The 18,287-nt window shown below is 52.2% G+C and overlaps 6 protein-coding genes across 6 annotated transcripts; 1 reads left to right on the top strand and 5 right to left on the bottom strand.

The window, feature by feature from the left end:
* Window positions 1-18: 18 nt before the first annotated feature.
* Window positions 19-3,772, top strand: JCM6883_004850 (uncharacterized protein; the record flags this gene model as incomplete). The annotated part of the gene is made up of 6 exons (XM_076634472.1): window positions 19-168; window positions 248-352; window positions 422-1,488; window positions 1,571-1,639; window positions 1,700-2,255; window positions 2,315-3,772. The coding sequence occupies 6 exons, from the start codon at window positions 19-21 to the stop codon at window positions 3,770-3,772; spliced, it is 3,405 nt and encodes a 1,134-aa protein (XP_076485534.1).
* Window positions 3,773-4,023: 251 nt separating this feature from the next.
* JCM6883_004849 (uncharacterized protein) lies at window positions 4,024-6,563 on the bottom strand (the record flags this gene model as incomplete). Its single annotated transcript, XM_076634471.1, has 6 exons — window positions 4,024-4,095; window positions 4,172-4,843; window positions 4,908-6,063; window positions 6,125-6,337; window positions 6,410-6,433; window positions 6,538-6,563. 6 exons carry the CDS (start codon window positions 6,561-6,563, stop codon window positions 4,024-4,026), a joined length of 2,163 nt encoding a protein of 720 aa, XP_076485533.1.
* A 443-nt stretch (window positions 6,564-7,006) lies between these two features.
* On the bottom strand, window positions 7,007-8,211 carry JCM6883_004848 (uncharacterized protein; the record flags this gene model as incomplete). The annotated part of the gene is made up of 2 exons (XM_076634470.1): window positions 7,007-7,758; window positions 7,839-8,211. 2 exons carry the CDS (start codon window positions 8,209-8,211, stop codon window positions 7,007-7,009), a joined length of 1,125 nt encoding a protein of 374 aa, XP_076485532.1.
* A 609-nt stretch (window positions 8,212-8,820) lies between these two features.
* JCM6883_004847 (uncharacterized protein) lies at window positions 8,821-11,551 on the bottom strand (the record flags this gene model as incomplete). The annotated part of the gene is made up of 3 exons (XM_076634469.1): window positions 8,821-8,855; window positions 8,925-10,245; window positions 10,319-11,551. The coding sequence occupies 3 exons, from the start codon at window positions 11,549-11,551 to the stop codon at window positions 8,821-8,823; spliced, it is 2,589 nt and encodes an 862-aa protein (XP_076485531.1).
* Window positions 11,552-12,141: 590 nt separating this feature from the next.
* KCC4 (serine/threonine protein kinase) lies at window positions 12,142-16,060 on the bottom strand (the record flags this gene model as incomplete). The annotated part of the gene is made up of 12 exons (XM_076634468.1): window positions 12,142-12,244; window positions 12,329-12,560; window positions 12,639-12,780; window positions 12,848-12,963; window positions 13,022-14,290; window positions 14,361-14,479; window positions 14,546-14,754; window positions 14,828-15,043; window positions 15,110-15,401; window positions 15,476-15,573; window positions 15,652-15,755; window positions 15,826-16,060. The coding sequence occupies 12 exons, from the start codon at window positions 16,058-16,060 to the stop codon at window positions 12,142-12,144; spliced, it is 3,135 nt and encodes a 1,044-aa protein (XP_076485530.1).
* An 812-nt stretch (window positions 16,061-16,872) lies between these two features.
* On the bottom strand, window positions 16,873-18,121 carry MAM33 (Mam33p; the record flags this gene model as incomplete). The annotated part of the gene is made up of 7 exons (XM_076634467.1): window positions 16,873-16,921; window positions 17,050-17,165; window positions 17,238-17,347; window positions 17,430-17,620; window positions 17,696-17,754; window positions 17,822-17,928; window positions 17,989-18,121. The coding sequence occupies 7 exons, from the start codon at window positions 18,119-18,121 to the stop codon at window positions 16,873-16,875; spliced, it is 765 nt and encodes a 254-aa protein (XP_076485529.1).
* Between the last annotated feature and the right edge of the window lie 166 nt (window positions 18,122-18,287).

Here is an 18,287-nt window from a genome sequence, read left to right as displayed (position 1 = left end):
GAGCCGTTCGGCGGTCCAATGTCGTCGATTCCAAACAAACGGAAACAACTCGATCCCGAAGACGACGACGCTTGTACATCGACTTTCGCAGCTCCTACGGCACTAGGAGGAGCAACAGGGGACTATAGGGATGGTCAGGAGTACTTGCCTACTGGATTCGGCGAAATCGTGGGTCGTTTGATTCGATTCAGCCAAGTTGGTTGAGAAACTGAATCAACTTCGCCTGAATCGCCTTGAAAATTCGCAGGGACAGTATCTCAGGAACAAGCGAAAGAAGTTGATAGTACAGAATCAGGCATTGATGGAGGATGGACAGGAATATCCTCAAATCTTTGCCGGACTTCGGATTTACGTTCGTTCTGTCTCTTCCGCTCTCGGTTTCCTTCGAGCGCAAGCTGATAGGCTCGAGACTGAATTATAGATCAACGGATATACGGACTCAATCGGCCTAGGAGAACTTACAGAGATCCTGATTCGACATGGAGGACGCTACGTTCCCTACCTCGACCGAAAGGACCTCGTAACCCACATCATCGCTACGAATCTTACTCCGACGAAACGGAAAGAGTTCGCGTCGTACAAGGTTGCGACTCCCGATTGGCTCACGGATTCAGTGAAGGAAGGAAAATTACTCGATTGGAGATCGTTTTCACTCCTCGCACCAGACAAGGGAGGTTCGCCGCGCAAGACGGGATGGGAAGAGGAGAAGGATCCGCTGGGGACTCAAACCGGGCAGAAGACTCTGTTCGGTATGCTCTCAAAGTCGAATCGAAAGGAGGAGGAGGCGTCATCGAACCGACCCAGTCGTCCTCCAGTCGCATCAACTTCGAAGCAGAATGTCGAGACGATCGAATCTCTATCGCAACGAGGAGCTCGACTCGCCCGTGCAGTCGTCCTCGAACAGCAACAAGCCGGTTCATCCTCGATCAAATATTTCCTTCAACCTCATGCGAAACCTCGAAACGCAGCTCCACGACCGCAATCTACGACGACGACTTCTGCACCGATTACAGATTCCCTCTCCGCTACGACCGACTCTCCTCTACCTCCCGACGCAGTCACTCGTAATTGGCTCCCGCAGAAAGCGCGAGATAGTCGCACGACGGCGCTCATCAACGACCCAGACTGGCTCTCGAAACACACGTCGGCTTCCGAAGACTTCCTACAAAGTTACTTTGCCCAATCCCGACTTCATCACCTCAGTTCGTTCAAGGAGGATCTCAAAATTCTCGCCGCTTCGAGACAAGTCGGAAAAGAGCCGAACGGAAGCCGACGACTCACGGGAACGGCAGCAGATGGAAGAACCGTGATGCACGCGGACTTTGATTGCTTCTTCGTCGCCGCTGGATTGACATCTCGACCGGAGTTACGGGGGAAACCCGTTGCGGTGTGTCACGCTCGTGGGCTAGGAGACTCGTTGAGCAGTACGTCTGAGATCGCGTCTTGCTCGTACGAAGCTCGAGCGTTTGGAGTGAAAAACGGAATGAGGTAAGAGCTTTTCAGTTCTCGTTTTCTTTTCCGCAAGATGGGAACAATAACTTACGTATCTCGGTGTTTCTGCGCTCTACAGTCTGGGTCGTGCACGAGAACTTTGTCCGGCGATACAAACTATGCCCTTTGAGTTTGAGCGCTATCGCGAGTAAGTTTCGTTTTGCGCCTCAACCCTGACGAATCTCGTAGCTGACTCTCTCTATCGCAGATTCTCACTCAAATTCTACGACATCCTTCTAGCGCACGCCGAGTTACTCGAAGCGGTCTCGATGGACGAAGTATTGCTCGAGGTCAAAGTTCCCCCAACCGTCTCTCGCGATCAAGATCCGGCACTCGACCTCGCCTTCAAGATCCGTTCCGAAATCTTCGAAGCGACGGGTTGTCCCGCTTCGATCGGAATCTCGCACAACGTTCTCCTCGCACGTCTCGCAACTCGAAGGGCTAAACCAGCCTCAGCATACCACCTCTTCCCAGAAGACGTTACGACGTTCCTCGAACCCCTCACAGTCGACTCTCTCCCCGGTATCGGTTGGTCCCTCCGCGCGAAACTAGCCGACGAACTCAAAGTTTCGACTGTTGGACAACTCCTTCGAACCTCCGAGAAGAAACTCGAGGCGATCGGGTCTGGGAACGCTAAGAAGTTCCTCGCTTTTGCGAGAGGAATAGATGATCGAGAATTGAAGGTCGAACAAGTTCGGAAATCGGTTTCTGCGGAGGTGAACTATGGGATCCGTTTCGAGGAAGGAAGGAATGATCAAGTCGAGGTGAGTTGCTTTTCAATAGTCGTCGAGATTGCCAGTCGTTGAAGATTAGCTCTCAGCAGCGTTTCGTTCGAGAACTCGCCACCGAAGTCGCTCGCAGATTGCGTCAAGAAGGACTCAAAGCAGGATCTCTCTCGCTAAAAGTCATGGTTCGACATCCCGAAGCACCAGTCGACACACCGAAACTCCTCGGGCACGGTTGGGTCGATACCCACACCAAGAACTCGGCACTTCGCGCGGATGGTCGTCAACGCTCGGCAGTCGATGATCCCGAGTTGATCGCGAAAACGGCTTGGAACCTCATGAAGTCTCTCAAAGCTCCGCCCCATGAGCTCAGAGGTATCGGGATCACGCTACAGAAGCTCGAGAAAGACGGTCAATCGGTCGACGTCGCCATGGAGAAAGGACAATCGAAACTCTCTTTCGCTGCACCACCTCCGCAAGTCTCTCGTTCCCGATCTTCTGAATCCGCCCCCTCCGCCCCTTCTTCTCGCGAAGTCTCTGCCCCTCCTCTTGCGCCGCCAGCTCAGTCTTCTCGCTCCTCGACAACGCCAGAAGTAATCGTTCTCGACGACTCCGACTCGGATGAAGAACCGACGATTATTGCAAAACCTCGAGTCATACCGAGCCCTCGTCGCGATGAACCTACTCGACAGCGATCTATGAAACCGCCTCAGAAGAAGGAGGTTTACATCCCACAACAACTTTTCTCCACGAAATCGAACCTCGGAGGCCCTCCTTCAGCGTCCCAAGTCTCCGATGCCGAACTCGAACACTATGGACTTGATCCTGAGGTGTTCCGCTCGTTGGACCCCGAACTCCAACGCGACGAACTCGCTTACCGTCGAAAACACAAACTTCGTTACGTTCCGAAAAAGGATAAGCAGAAAGTCGCCGTCAAAGCGAAACCGCCGGCGGCAAAGGTTCAAGCTCCCATTCCTTCCGTCCTCGTCCTCTCTCCCTCATCTCCAGCCGTCCGCGAGGAAGACAAAACCGTCGCATTCCTTCAGAATCCCGCCTACAAGAATCTTCCTCCAGACGTTCTTCGAGACGTCCTTCCCGCACTAGGACCGGCGACACAGAGGAACGTTATCAATATGTACAAACTTCGAGTATCTGGGAACGGTCCGACGACTCGAGACGAATCGACTACAACGAGAAATCAAATCGACGTTCGAATCCGACCTGAACCTCAATTCTCGAAGCTCACGCAGCTCGACGATATCGAAGAACGATTGGAACAATGGGTCACGATGGGGAGAGATCAACTCAACGAAGAGGATATCGACAGGCTAGGAGGGTTCCTCGAGAAATGTGTGATGCGAGATAAAGGTCACAATCTCAGTAAGGCGGTTGATCTTCTGAGGTATTGGAGGATTTTGCTCGAGGATGAATTTGGGAAGAAGGACTCGATTCAAGCGGGAGGATCAGGGAGAGCGTGGTGGGAAGGATTCGAGAGAACTTTGAAGCGAGTTGATTACGTTGTTTATAAGGAGACCTCAGCTCATCTCCGCGTGTAGTCTACTATCGTTCTCTGTTTTACAGTATGTCTCTTGGTGTTTTCTATCTCTTCTGTCGTTGTTATCTTACATTTCTCTCGGAACTTTCTCTCTTTCTCGCTCGAGTCGAAGCACGGCGAAGAGAATGGGCATTTTGAATACAGCACAAAGTGACAGAGGGAGCGAGAGAGTCTCGTGGGGAAATCAACATGAGGGATGAGGTAACAGAAACAACGGGAAAGCGAACGAAAGAACGAAATGAGAAGAAGATTCTACTGAACAGAACCATCCTTGATCCGACTGAGGAAAGCCGCCAATTTCGGGAGATCTTGTGCGGAGGGGTCCTTCAGCAAGCAAGAGAAGATATCAGTCAACCGATCCTCGAGACAGGAAAGGAAGAAAGTGGATCTCTAAACTTACCGCCTCGAGTGATCTCAACAGCGACTCGACCATTCCATCGATCTCTTCAACCGGGACACTGCAACAATCCGCAAGGATCCTTTGCAATTTTGATTCGAGCTCGGCACTTCCTCCTTCAAGTCGTTCAATCCTTTGCTTCAACAACCCTTCTACTCGTTCGTACCAACTCTGTAACCTCAAGAGGTGTACGAGACTCGTTCCATCCTCCCCTTTCGGAGCAGGGGGATCCGTATCGAATTCGATCGAGATCCCGGACGGCATATTCGTCAAAGTGCTACCTGGACCTCGATAGGTGAATCCAGGACCTGCTAGTTGACTCGCCGGTGTTCCATCGACTTCGGTACGACCTGTCCAATCGAACGAGTCCTCCTCCTCCAGTGCTCGTTCGAGGTTTTGAATTCGCTGACGTTTTTCTTCGAGGGCGTCCGCACTCTGTCGACTTTGACTGACTCGGGCTCGTGATGTCGCTAATTCTTGTGTGAGGGCTTGCAGTTGAGTTCTCTTCGCTTCGAGGAGGTCGACTTTCGTTGATAATTCTTCGTTGAAGGTTTCGGAGAGGGAGGAAACCATTTCGTTGATCGATCGAAGGACTTCTGTCGAAGTTTCCTGAGGAACTGTCGAGATCGCTGCGAGGTTGTGGAGAGTCTCCTCGGCTTCGGTCGCGACGAGATCCTGTTGAGATGGTTTTATCAGAATCTGTGTCGAGCTGAAGAGAAGCAGGACATCGGCTGCTTACAGGTTCTTCGACACCAAAGTCTGTCGGTCTCAATCCAAGTTTGTTCGGGATGAACTTGTCCGCTCCCGCATCCAACAACATTCTCACTAAGGCCCTATTCCCTACTCTCGCCGCGATATTGAGTGCCGTATCTCCGTGAGAATCTTGAGCGTTAATCAAATCTCCAAATTGACCTTTTTCGTTCTTCGCAACGTAGACCAAGATCGTTTCGAGGTAGTATCGAGCGCTCGCGGCACGACCTTTGACTCCAGCGACGAGGGCGCAATGATGCAAAACCGAACGACCCGAATTATCGACCGTTCGAAGTGTCGGGCTGAGCATTTCGAGTAAGCGTCCAAACGTATCTTGATCCGAGTTGTTCGTGACGAGGATCGCTCGAATGAGGGGAGTTTCACCAACGTTGTTCCCGAGATGAAGATCGGCTCCGTAGTTGAAGAAGGCTTGAACTAGCGAGAGTCGTCCCAACGCTGCGGCCCAGTGTAAGGCCGTGTGATAGTTTTCATCAATTGGGAGGTCAGCCGGAAGGTCTGAAGGAAGATGATGCGATAGATCGGGAACAGGAGGAGGTTGCGATTCGTTCGAGACATCGTTCTCGAGCGAGAATACCGCTTTGAGAAGAGTTCGATTCGTTTCGAGGGTCTCGGGGTTGAACGAAGCGAGGTCGACAGGGTTTCTGTGGGATTTTTGAAGAGTCGTACGGAAGTTGGAGGCAGGGACGGAAGGAGGTTGTTCGGCCGCGGGAGACTGTGCGCGGAACCCATTCGTGTACTCGGAACGGAACCTCTTGACGTCTTCCTGATCGAGAGAATCGTTTGTTCGTTTGAGACCCGAGGTCGAAGCCATCGGAGAATCGACGGGAGATGCTTCAGGAATGAGACCTTGCTGTCGAGCTTGCATGAGGACGTCTTGTGCACTCTGAGGCGGTAGTTGACCGTAATGTTGAGTCGGGGTAGGGAGATGAGGCATCGGAGCGGGAGAAGGAAGAGGCGGAGGTAATTCGACGGGAGCAGGTGCATAAGGATTGACGATGGGAGGAGGGGGAGCTGCACCGTTGAGAGCGACGGGAGGTGGTGGCGGGGTGTAATCGAAGAGGGGAGCGAGAAGATGAGCGACGTTGAAAGCGTTTGCGAGTTCTACCGCGCGCTCAAACGGAACCCTGTCGAGACGCAAGGCTTAGTAGGCTCTCTCGACGATATATGGGCAGCAGAATGACTTACCAAGTACCCTGATATCGTCCATAACCTCCCTGAATCTTCTCATGAACTCCCTGAGCGATATCTTTTTCCAAAAACTTTGTTCGTTTCCCTTTATCGACTCCCGCAACCTTCAGGATTTGAGTCGCGTTGAGCCAGCTGTCCTCTCGTCTACGCATGACTCCGATTCCTCTGACCATCATTTCGTAAACCGGTATCGAAGAATAGACAGCGAGACTGCGAGTTTCAACAAGCTATCAGCCTCGGATCGCAATCATGAAGCAGCTGACGAAGGGGTTTGTGACTCACTAGATGTAGGGATTGCCCTGTACACTGTAAGTAGCGAAACGGAGGAGATGTCAGCACCTACAGCGTTGCGGAACAAACAACGCTTCCCTGTTCTCAAGAATCGTATACGAGGAAGGTGTACAACTTACTTGGGATTCGGATAGCTCTCCTGCATCTCTGACACTCCTTTGCTCGTTGATCCTTTGCCGAGATTTCCGATTCGAGATTGAAATGATTCGAGAGTTCAGCAGCGACAGAATAGCTTCGAGAAGTTGACTGTACGATCTGCGAAGGATATCAGTGACTTGTTCTTGGTTGATCGAACGTGTTTGTTTTGTCGGTCGCGAGGCGCGAACGGTCGTGAAGAGGGTCTGAGGAAGGGGAAAGTTTGACGAGTTGACCGCGTTCTGTTGAGATGGACTCACGTTTTGCTTGCCTAGGACTACTGTCTGATTGTCTGTAGTTTGATGCGCGTGTTGCGTGGTCGCGGTTGTTGGATGGTAAGAACTCGATTTCCCCGAGAAAATCTTCGCAACTTTCCTACGAGACGAACTCTCTCTTTCGCAACGTGAACAAAGTATACATGCAAAGTGCTACAGTACAGTTCCCAATGCGATTCTATTCCTTTTTCTTCTCCTTGTCATCCTCGGCTTCCCACATTTGCTTCTGTTCGAACGATTCCCTCTTTCCCTCTCTCACGGCGAGGTACATTCCGATAGTCGATTGAACGCCGACGAGTGGAGTCGCAAGAGTGAAGAGGACGACGAGCTCGTAAGGTACTTTCAGTTCGGCTTCCTCTTGAGTTACATTATCGTAGAGCATGAACGCGACTGCCGAGACTGAGGTGAAGATGACATCCCACGAGATCGACGATTGAGCTGGATGTTCATTGAGGACCTTCCATTCGTTCTGGAAGAACGTCGATAGGATCTCGGGAGATTGTTTCGGTTTCGAGGTGAGTTTCGAAAAGTCGATCAATTGTGAAATTGTTTCCCAACGAAGTCGCAAGGCGATGAAGGCGTAGTTGAAGTAGAGTCTCGAGGGAGGAAGTCGTACGAGTCGTTGAGGGATAAAGTCAAGGAGAGGGAGGAGAGAACAGAGGTGAACTCCGAGGAGGATCGGGAGGAAGTAGGGGGTCGAAATTTGAGATGGGACAGTCGTCGTACCAATTGCTCCGAGTACGACACTGAAGAGCAAAGCCCAGGTTTGGCCAGGCGGAGGACCGAGTGGGCGACCGGCGATGGGAGCACGAGGTTTGATTTGAGTCGTGAGCGCGAGGGCGGCGAAAAAGAGGGATTGAGCGAAAGAGATGGCGACGATCTGACCGATCAGCATGTAGGCCCAAATATGCTTGACACCCCGCCGTCGACCTGTTCCAGGTGAGCGAAGTCCGTCAGCGCCACAAGAATCTAACGAGACAGCGTGCGAGCAAAAACCGAAAGAAACTGACCTTCGACCGACATTAACATAGCCAAAGGTCCCGTGGTCCAGTACATCAATTGCTCAGACCACCAGTAACGTCCAGCCGTCTGACACACGTAACCCCACGCCTCGTTGAACAAGCTAACATCTTCCAACCATTCCCTTGTCGAAAAGTCGGCCATTGCGATCCCTCTTTCGAACGCTGCCTCCTTGAACGAATGCTGGAAGTATTTGAACATGTACGTCCATGTCGTAAGCAGGGAGAGGACGGAGAGGGCGAGGAATAGGAGAGATCCTCGAGTTTGGTTTGACAGCAGGAGTTGGGGTAGGACGAGGTAGAGGAGACCCCCGATGGCGGCGAAATAGCCGATCAACGGCGAATGGATAAGACTGACTTCCATCGTGAGGTTGGAACCGTCGATGGAGGAGAGAGAAGATGAAGATTTGGCGGGAGAGAGACTGGAGCGCCTTCGAGCTGAGGTCAGTACGTAGCTTCGAGAGGGAGCTCAGAGGATGTTTGAGCTACCTTCAGTCGGGCGCGAGAAGAGACGAGGGAAGAAAGCCAGATGCGAAACGTTCTTCGCTGAAATCGAGTTTCGGGCAACGGAGGACGACGAAGCAGCACGATCTCATAATACACCCAACGTAGAGTGCAGACGCCGGTCGTGGACACGAAAGACGGGGACAGTCTCTCTCGCGAGTACCACGAAAAGAGCTCGGACTTGATTGAACATTGCGCTTTCCTTCTGGACAAAAGGGAGGGGCAGAGACAAGGGTTATAGACATGGTAGAGAGTGAGTGTACAAGTAGAGATGTCAGACATGGCAAAATAGAGGCAGAGGCAGGAAGAGGGCAGGGAGGGTATTCGTGGAAGAGAAGAGGGTCGAGGTCGTGGACATGAAGAGGCAAGGATCAATCGATGATACAGTGTGACAGGGAGACTCGACCAAGGTCGCACAGCAGAGGGGACAAGGGCTCGAGAACGAAACCGAATAAATAAGGACCAACTTTTACTTTTTCTTCACTTTGCCCTGGTCCATCGCAGCTGTTCCTCACGTCACACGGTCAGATCTCACAATTCCCGATGAGAAGAAGAAGCCAGGGTGAGACTCACGAATCTTCGTATGACTATGATCTGAATGACCTCCCTTTTTCGAGATGCAAGCTTCGAGACTCGCGAGCCACTCGTCCTTCCTCTGTTCGTCGACGTCGTCCCCTTCTCCACCTCTGAGTAAGTCGGCAAAGGTACAACGAATTCCGGGTTCGATCGTGAGCATTCGAGTCAAGCAGCTTCTCGTTTCACGAGGTAAAAGTCGGAAGATTGAATCGGCGGCTCCCGTCGTCCAGGTCGCGTTCGAGGCGACAGAACCCGATCGGTTACGAGCAGCTTCCGCGCGTAACGTGTTTGATGAAGGAGGCTTCGTTCCCGAGGAGGAATCGACGGCGGTTCGGATCGAATCGGTAGAGTTTTGCGTTGAAGCGGTTGGTGAACCGACGATCGTCGACAGAGGTTGAGCAGTCGAGTTCGAGGGGGAGACGTCGGAAGAAGATGTGTTAGAGGGGGCATCGGCTTGGTCTTGAATTTTGAGCGAACCGACCGAATTGGCGAGATCCGAAGGGGAGAATCCGGGAGATTCAGATCCATCTCGAGCTTGAGAGATCGAGGTGGGCGACTCGGTACGTTCGAGCGCGGTGACGAGGAGGTTCTGCTTGTCTCGCCTTCTCGTCGCGAGATCGATTTGACCCGCCGAATTTTCCGATCCTGACGAAAGTTGATTCGTTCCGTATCCCGAATCGAATCCTGGCGAACTCGTTCCGGACGTTGTCGAACTCCTCGAAAGTAAAGTCGGATCGCCTGTCGTAGCTCGAGAAGGGAGAGGTTTTCCGGCGATGAGAGAGTCGGGCTGTTGAGGGATAGAACAGAGTTCGGGATGCGACGAGACGTAGAGTCGGTACGATGCGTCGTTTTTGGCGTCCGGGAGCTTCCAGGGGAAACGGCGAAGGATCATACACATAAAGATGATGGCGACACTCCAAACGTCGGTCAATCGAGGGTCGTAATCTTTCTTCGCGATAACTTCGGGAGCGAGGTAAGGATCTGATCCAACGACTCCATTCGCCTTCGTCGTCTTCTGCCCAGGATATTGAAACACGACGGCGGTACCGAAATCGATGAGTTTGACCGTGTTGTCGCCCGTCATGACACAGTTGTCGAGTTTGAGATCCCGGTGAGCGAGTCCCATCGAGTGAAGGTAGTCAACTCCGTCGATGATTTGTTTGAAGACGCAATAAATTTCGGGTCGAGTCATCTTGCCCGACATGACGATTGAGAACAAGTCGAACTCTGCGTATTGCATGACCTCGTAGTAATGACCGTTGTCGGAGATGATGTCGAGAGTTTCGATGATGTTGGGATGATGAAGCGTCGAGCCAATCTGTGACGATGAGGTTATGAACACATACGAAACTTGAGTAAGGTTCGCAAGTGAAAGAATCCCCTCGACTCACGCAAAACTCTGCCGTAACTTTCTTGACATATTCCCGCTCGGATTCCCCGACTCGTTTCGCTCTGAACTCCTTCACGGCGTAGACAGTATGATCCTTCGATCGTTTGATCAGTCGAACCGTTCCTCCTGCTCCAGATCCAAGAATTTTGCCCCATTTCCCGTACTTCTTTTGCAAGTGGGCGTGATCTTCCCCGAGAGGCGGACTGTTTCGACCTTCGGCGGTACTCGGGAGGAGAGCTGTGTCGGTGTAATCCTTTTCGAGGGGAGTTCGAGCGCCGCTCGGAGTGCCAGAGTTTGAACGGAGAGGACTCGATTTTCCACTTCGAGGAGTCGAATAGTCGCTGCCTTCTCCCGTTTCGGATCCTTCGCGTTTACGACCTTGCTTGTCGAGGTGTTTGCCGGAAGAAGAATGATGGATGTGATCATTCAAGAAGCGACGGAGATCGTGAAGGGGTCCGTTGTGATGAGTCTTTGTCGATTGTCGAGACATTGTCGAAAGATTCGAGTGAGATGCGGCGCGTTTACGTTCTCCAATCTTGGCAAAGATGAACTGAGGAGGAGTCGCCGTTCCGCCAGGAGTCGAGAATCCGGAACCTTGCGAAGAATTCGGCGAATCGTGAATGGCGGTGTGAGGGTGAAGATTACTCGCAGCGCGATGGAATGAGCCCTTGCGGTGGGGACCGGCTCGAGGAGAATGCAACGAGGCAGCGGGAGTGAGAGGAGAGGGAGCTCCAGGAAGGGCGTTTGCAGCGGCTCGAAGTTTCGAATGGTCGGGAGGTCCGGAGTCGGGCGAGTGATCTCCGTTGAGGTTGTAGTCGTCCATACTGTGGTGGTGAGAAGGTACTCGTTGAATGTGATGCGAGTGTCGGAGGGCGGCTGGAGGAGCTCGAATCTGATCCGATCCCGACTCGTTCCCGCTACTCGATTCTGCTCCCAAGAATCCTAATCCAACCGAAGATGCTGCCCTCGAAGGTACCGTCGACGAGTACCCACTCCCTCTGCCGGTTTCATCATTTCCCCCCACGTCCCTATCACTTTCTCCTCCTGACGACATCGAATAAGGGTTCCCACTCGTAGGTGCGTATTCTGAAGGTCTCCTCGAGGTATCGTTCGAAGAGGGGAGGGTTGATTCGGGTGAAGAGGAGAGGAATTGAGTTCGTGATGGAGAAGTTGGGGAAAAGGACGAATCGAGCGACCTGCCGGTTGGAGTCGGTCGAGAAGTCGAGGTCGACATGACTGTCTAGAGGGTGAAGGGGACCGAAAGAAGGAGCGGGATCGAGAGAGAGGGCGAAGAGCAAAACAGACGTCGCTGAGTAAGAGTGCTCGAGAGAGAGAGGGAGGGAAAAGTGGAGGAGAGGTGATTCGCCGGAGTACTGGACTTGAGGAGCTTGATATAATATGGCGTATCACTCGAGTCGAAGTTGGCTGCAGGCGAGTCCCCAAGCCGAGGATGGAAAGGCACGAGGTGCGAGAGAAACGTTCAAGCGACGAAGCCGAGATTTTCATTTTTCCTTCCTCCGTCCTGCAACTCCGGAAGCTTCATTCGTTTTATCTTGGTTGAGCGAGTCTTACATGTCCATACGAAGTAAGAATTGAGCCTTTGGACTCGAACCGACAACGACAGAAAAAAAAAAGCTCTCCTTTCTCCCCTGAGGCCTGAGGTCTCGGTTCGCAAAGGGTTTTCAGGAGATAGAGCACGTTGCAACAGAGATTCAAGGTCAGGACAAGAGTATAAAAGTTAGGAGAAGGGAAAGGTCGTCGAAGGTACAGAGATTATAAGGTCTGATCGAGGTGAAAATCGAAAGTTCAAGAAAACGATGAAAATTAAGCGAGCATGGGTGACCGTGGTGCAAGCGATGGTGAAGGCATAGGTGAAGGAATCAATCGCACTCCGGTAAGTCCATTAGGCATCCGAGGGTCGTCGAGTCTGAACGAGCGAAAGAAAGGAAGAGTGAAACGAATCAGTTTCTTTTCTGCTAGCAATGTTCGAAAGCGGAAGCAGAACACTCACTCCCATTTCTGTCGAAGGCGGTTATAAGTCGTTTTGAAGGTCGAGTGCGCACCCTTCTCCATGACGAGCGTGACGACGGTAGGATATTGGCCTCGAAGATCTGGAGAGTTGGCGGCACTCGCAGGATTGGGCGTGCCGTTATTGCCGAGTAAAGGAGAGTTCGATAGCGAAGTGTGTGAGCTGAATTCGACGCGGAACTTGACGGATTTTGTCGGTCCGACTGAAGAAGAGTCTGTTGAAAGCAATTCAGCGGAGAGTCAGCTCGGGCAAAAAAAAGAAAAGGATGTCCTGAGAGAAAAGAGCGGCGTACCTCTTCGTTCGCTTGCACGACATTTGAGGAGTGCCATTCCATCCGCATTCTGTACGACGACCGATACTCCGATCGCTTCGAGCAACCGTTTGCATTCGAGTCGGGTCGGGTGAGCATAGTCGGTTGACATCAACGTGTAACTCTGTGGAAGCAAGTCTCGTTGTCAATACTTAGCAGAGGGAGATACAGATAGGAAGACAGAAACTCACGAGAGACTTCCAGTTGAAGAGGCCAGCGAACCAACTTTGTTTCGGAGAAGAAGGATCGTTTGCTCCCGATCTCGATGACGATAGAGCAGGAGAGATAGGAGCGAAAGAGACCGTAGCTGTTTCGACGAGCTTGTCAACTCGAGGCGAAAGTCAAAAGGACGAAAAAAGACGTACGTTTCTTTTTCTTGATTTTGGCTTTTTCCATCTGCATTTGCTCGTCCATGCTCGGCCTCTCGACAAACTCGTAATCGTTCCATCCGTTGGCCTGTGAAGAGTGGTTATTGATTGCGAGACCGAGAGTTTGTCGAGCTTGTTGTCCAGGTCTCGGCGCGAGAGGAGGTGCCCCTCCGTTGTTCGATCGAGGATATTGAAGTCCGAGACCGGCGTTGCCTCCTGCTCCGGTGGGTAATCGCACGTTCTCCTTGTCGCTAGCTCCAGCCCACGAGTTCGCCTGTCGAGTCGTCGGTCTCGCCGGAGAAGAATTGGCTTCTCGCGACGAGGCTCGCATGTTGATCCGAGGTCGAACGAGAGGAGGTCCAGTGGGAGTCGGAGTACCGAAAGTAGCGTCTGCCGATCGACGATGTACGGAAGAGCTTCCCGTTGAGAGAACGGGAGAACCAGCTCGGTAAGAACCAGCGCTGCTCGCGGGAGTTCCTGCCCTGAACCCGTCGAATTCTCCTCCATAAGCTCCAGGCGAGAAGCTGGCCGTCCCAACATCGCTCTCGTCGTCCTCGGCGTCCTCGAATTGAGTCATGTCGCTGTCAGTTGCGGGAGTAGTCGCTGCAGTCGATCCTCCTCCATCCATGAACGAAGATCGGAATGTCGTCGCGGGAGATGAGGCGGCAGTCGATGAGCCAGGTGCCGTGAGAGAATTGCGAAGAGAGATCGTCGTGAGTTGCCCGACGATATCGTGGAAGAATTGTTGCATCGCAGCGTCTCCCGTTTGAGGGATGTGAATCGGAAGAACGGGTGCCCCACTCGTCGATGTTGTTTCGAAGGTCGCAGCCGAGGCTGGAGAAGGTGATGGGGGAGCGCTTTCCCAGCCAGCGTTCGGAGAATCGGGAATCGGAGACAGACTTGGAGGAGCGAGAGAAGGACCGTTTCCATCGGGAGTCGATTCTTGTAGATGAATCGCGGGAACACGAGGAGGGATCGGTGTTGTTGTACCGCTTGCGGGGACGTTTGGCAGCGGTCGAGGTGTGCGACCAGAAGGGGAACCTTGAGGAGTTGCCGATTCCGAAACTGGAGGTCGAACCGTCGTCGAGGAGGAAGCGGCAGCTGAAGGTGGAGCCGGAGCAGGTCGTACGACGGCGGGAGGAGAAGCTGTCGATCTCGGTCGTTTCTGCGCAACGGCCGCGATGTTTGAGATAGAAGTGCGAGACCTGCGGTTTCTTCCAGCGAGTGCTCCTTGCGTGACGACGTGTTGTCGCTTGTCAACGGCTGCTGTCAGACAATGGAAACTTATTAGCATCCGACTGGTGCAGCTCCTCGCGACTCAGCATGAACGACTTACGAGGAGCAGCTTTCCGTTGTTTCGTGAGTCGAATTTCTTCGTCGTCCATATTAAAGTTTTCGAGGTTGCGAGTTCTGTACCGGTACAGCAAGCAGTAGAATACCTTTTCCCAAGTTTTCCTGTGATCGAGAGGCGTTAGCGAAACGAGGTTCTGAGATCCGAGCGTTAGGTCGAGAAAACCTCACTCTTTCGAGAGCAACTCGCGAACGATATCATCTTCCTTCGCTCCCTGCCAAAGAGTCTTCAGATTCTGGAGAATCTCGGGATCGACATCTTCTCGGGAACCGACAGGTCGAGCGATTTGTCCGACGTCGGGAGGGGGAGGAGGTGAAGAGCCGTAGATCAGACGAGGCGGGTTGCGAGTTACCCAAGGATGACTTTGAATCTCTTCCATCTACGCGAGCGATCAGTCTCTCGAGATTAGCGCTCCGTCTGAGGGTACAACAGGAAAAGCGACGAAAACTTACGGTGATTCGTTTCTCCGGGTCGACTTCGAGCATTCTTCGAATGAGGTTCTGAGCATCACTCGGTAGCCACTGAGGCATGTTGTACTTTCCGAGTCTGACCCGTTGGAGGAGAGTTCGGACGTCGGGATGATCGAAGGGGAGAGTGCCGGTCAGGAGAGCGTAGAGAATGATTCCGCAAGACCAGATGTCGGACGAAGATCCATGATAGTTGAGACCCTGTTCGAGCCAAGAGAAGATCAATGAGTTGACGTCGTCTCGGAGTGGGCGAGAGAGCAGACGTACCGCGACGATTTCAGGACTCGCGTAATGAGGACTTCCACAACTCGTCTCCAACAATTGTCCACCTCGTTCAAGCGCGGCCATTCCGAAATCGGCAATCTTGATGTTCTTCTCCTTGTCGAGGAGCAAGTTCTCGGGTTTGAGATCTCGGTGACAGATGTTGAAACGATGGCAGTAATCGACTCCCGAAATGATTTGTTGGAAATAGTGCAGAGCTTCGTCGGCGTGAAGTTTGCCCCTCTTCACGAGGTAGTCAAATAGCTCTCCTCCTTCGACGTATTCCATGATGAGATATCTAATCGCGGGTGCGAAATGTCAGTTCTACCATTCGCGTCCAGATTCTCGAAGGCGGATAATCGCTCGACTCACAGCTCGCTTCCTGTCTCCCACACATCCATCAAGCGTAGAACGTTCGGGTGTTCAATTAGCTTCATGATGACGATCTCTTTCTCGATTCCGAGTAAAACCTGCACCGATCAAAAGTACGATGTGAGTTCATTCAGTCCGGCTTCATCTGAGGTCGCTCAACGACGGGGTCGACGCACCTTTTCAGACTTTTCAGGTCGCGTACGTTGAGCGTGAGGTTTCGGAATGATCTTGACGGCAGCATATTGACCCGTATGTTTATGTTTCACGATCTTGACGCGACCTGAAATGAACGCACCGGGTCAGAGATCGAGTCCGTCACACAGCAAAGACAGCAGATAGAGCGAGCTTACCGGAAGATCCTTCACCAACCGTTTTCCCGATCCTCCAAGGACCGACTGAAGTCACTTCAGAGTCGTGTTTACGATTCGAAGAAGAACCCCCGTGTCTCCCTTCCTTTTCTCTCCTCTGCTGTCTCGTTTGATGTTGTTCACCTCCGGCGGCTGAAGTCGAAGGCTGGGCTGCTGGTTGTGATGATGGAGGTGAAGGCCGAGTCGCGCGAGGTTGCGATGCGACGGCTGTCGACATTTCTGGAGGGTTTGTCGGATCACGAAATGGGGTACAAGCGTGTGTTGTCTTATTAAGACGATCGTGAGGGTGAAGCTGTTCGGTAGAGGGTGTTGTCGACGCGGAAAGTTGGATTGTTGATTGAAAACGGACCGGAATGTTCGAGATTGACGCGACTTTGTTTTCAAAGAACTCTAAAATCGATCGAGAGTGTAGGGGAGGAGACGACTGAGGGGTGAGATTGTAGTTGAGTTGGATATAACTGAATGAGCGTAAACGTCCGTAGCGAGAGACGCGAAGAGAGAGAGTCGAGGCCGAGAAATGATTGGGGTTCGAAAATGAAGAGGTAGGTCACAGGTCCGAGGAGACGAGCCGGGCGTAGAGGAGGGCCCGTGTACTCCGATGAGGTGAACTGGCTCTCTTGAACGAGCGCGAACAGCGAGTAAAACTGGGTGCGTCGAGAGTTCGGAGGTCGAGGAGAGGGAAGGGGAGCAAACTTCGGTTATTTTCCTAAGCCAAACTCGGATACACTCTTCCCGCGCGATGATTTACAATCGCGTGTTCCGGCTAATAGTGTTTATATAGATTCCAACCAATTCGCGTGCAAGGCAGCGGAAAAGCCGAAGAAAAAAAGGACAGAAAACAAAAATGCCTGAAGCTGGTCAGCGTTGGAATTTTCCCGATCGCAACTGCAGGCAACCAATCGAAGTTCTTGAGGAGAGATCGACGACAGCTCGAGAAGAAGCGAGGGAAAGACAGGAGAGATAGGTTGCAAAGAGGGAAGGAACGACAAAACAAGAACTGCAGAGAGAAGACGAGTCACTCGATTCCGATTATTGCTCAAGGAATTTCTGGGTACCCTTGAGCCACGAAACGTATTCCCTGTCATCGAGTAAGAAGCACAAATGAATCAGTATTGCGAAAGAACTTGTTCATGAGCTTTTGAGCAAGATGACATCGAAGCCATCGACCGTGATAGGATTCGCAAGATAGGTGACTGAAAGACTCACTTTTGCTCCTTCCATTCAGCCAGATCAGGGATGATAAGAGCCAAGGCCGAGTTGATCCCTCGCTCCTCGAGGAAGTTTTCGAATTCCGATTGTACTCCTTCGTCCAAGTTGTCGAACTGGGTCGAGAGAAATGATCAGGATCGAAGTCGGGAGAGGAAGAACAGATGCGGGGATCGTCAGGGACTCACAGCAGGACCCATGTAAAGTCCTTGACGTTTCCAGTCATCTTCCGCTTTCATTCCGAGGGCAACATCGGCATCGGGGTAGAAAGCAATGTTGTTGATCAAGAATGATCCAGCTACGTAGGCAGCAATTGAAGAATCAGCATGTCGTCCGAGGTCAAATCAGCAAACGAGGCAGAGCTGAAAAGAAAGCCTTACCTTCAGCGACCGCATCAATCGTCAAAGCACCTCCGGAAGGCTTCGAGACGACGATTTGCGTCTCTACAGCGACAGGGCCAAGTTCGTCGGCGGGTACTTCAGCATCAGCGCTGGCGGATTCTTCTTCAGAAGCGAGTTCGTTCATATCTGCTTCGGCGTCGATGTCCGAGATAGAGAAGATGAGGCGAATGCTGTCGAGCAGTAGTACGGAGGATCAGTATAAGATGTATAAAGTCACGACTGCACACATTGACGAGAAGACTCACTTTTCATTTCCGAAAGAACGAGTGAGCGTAATTTCGTCCGATCCAGGTTCGTCTTTGATCTATTGCAGGGTTAACCCTTCGTCAGTCCTGCAAGTCACAGGTTACGAAACCGCCCTCGTAGCTCACCTTCCATACTCCCTCGGACTTGAACTCGGACAAGAATTCAGGTTCGGATTGATCGGAATTCTCAGTCTCGTATTTGATCTCTTCGGCGAGTTTGAGACTCAAGGGAGCTAGCAATACATTCCAGGTCAGCTCTGAGTATCTTTGCGCATCATGGGACGAGTACTGACAGGGTTCAAACCTCGGAAGAGATGAAGAGATGGAGCGAAGTTGAGGGAGGACGACGGGGGAGAGACGGGGTAGGGAGCGGGCCGCAGGTCGGAGAGCAGTTGTAAGAGTACGTGCAACGGATCTAGACAACATTCTGAGTCGGGCAGTGAATGGAAGGACCTGAAAGAAGTTCCTCGACTTTCTCTCAACTTCTACTCACTCCACAATCGACGATCACGCCTACCGGCACCGGACCAGCAGTTTGGACTACCTCTTATCCGTACAAAGACGAACAACTCCCTCCCCCGCCTCGCCAACT

This window comes from Sporobolomyces salmoneus, assembly GCF_050403485.1.
Source record: "Sporobolomyces salmoneus JCM6883 DNA, S_salmoneus_JCM6883_v1_ctg61, whole genome shotgun sequence".
NCBI lineage: Eukaryota > Fungi > Basidiomycota > Microbotryomycetes > Sporidiobolales > Sporidiobolaceae > Sporobolomyces > Sporobolomyces salmoneus.
Note: the sequence above shows the minus strand (reverse complement) of the source record. Positions and strands in the feature narration are given on the sequence as shown.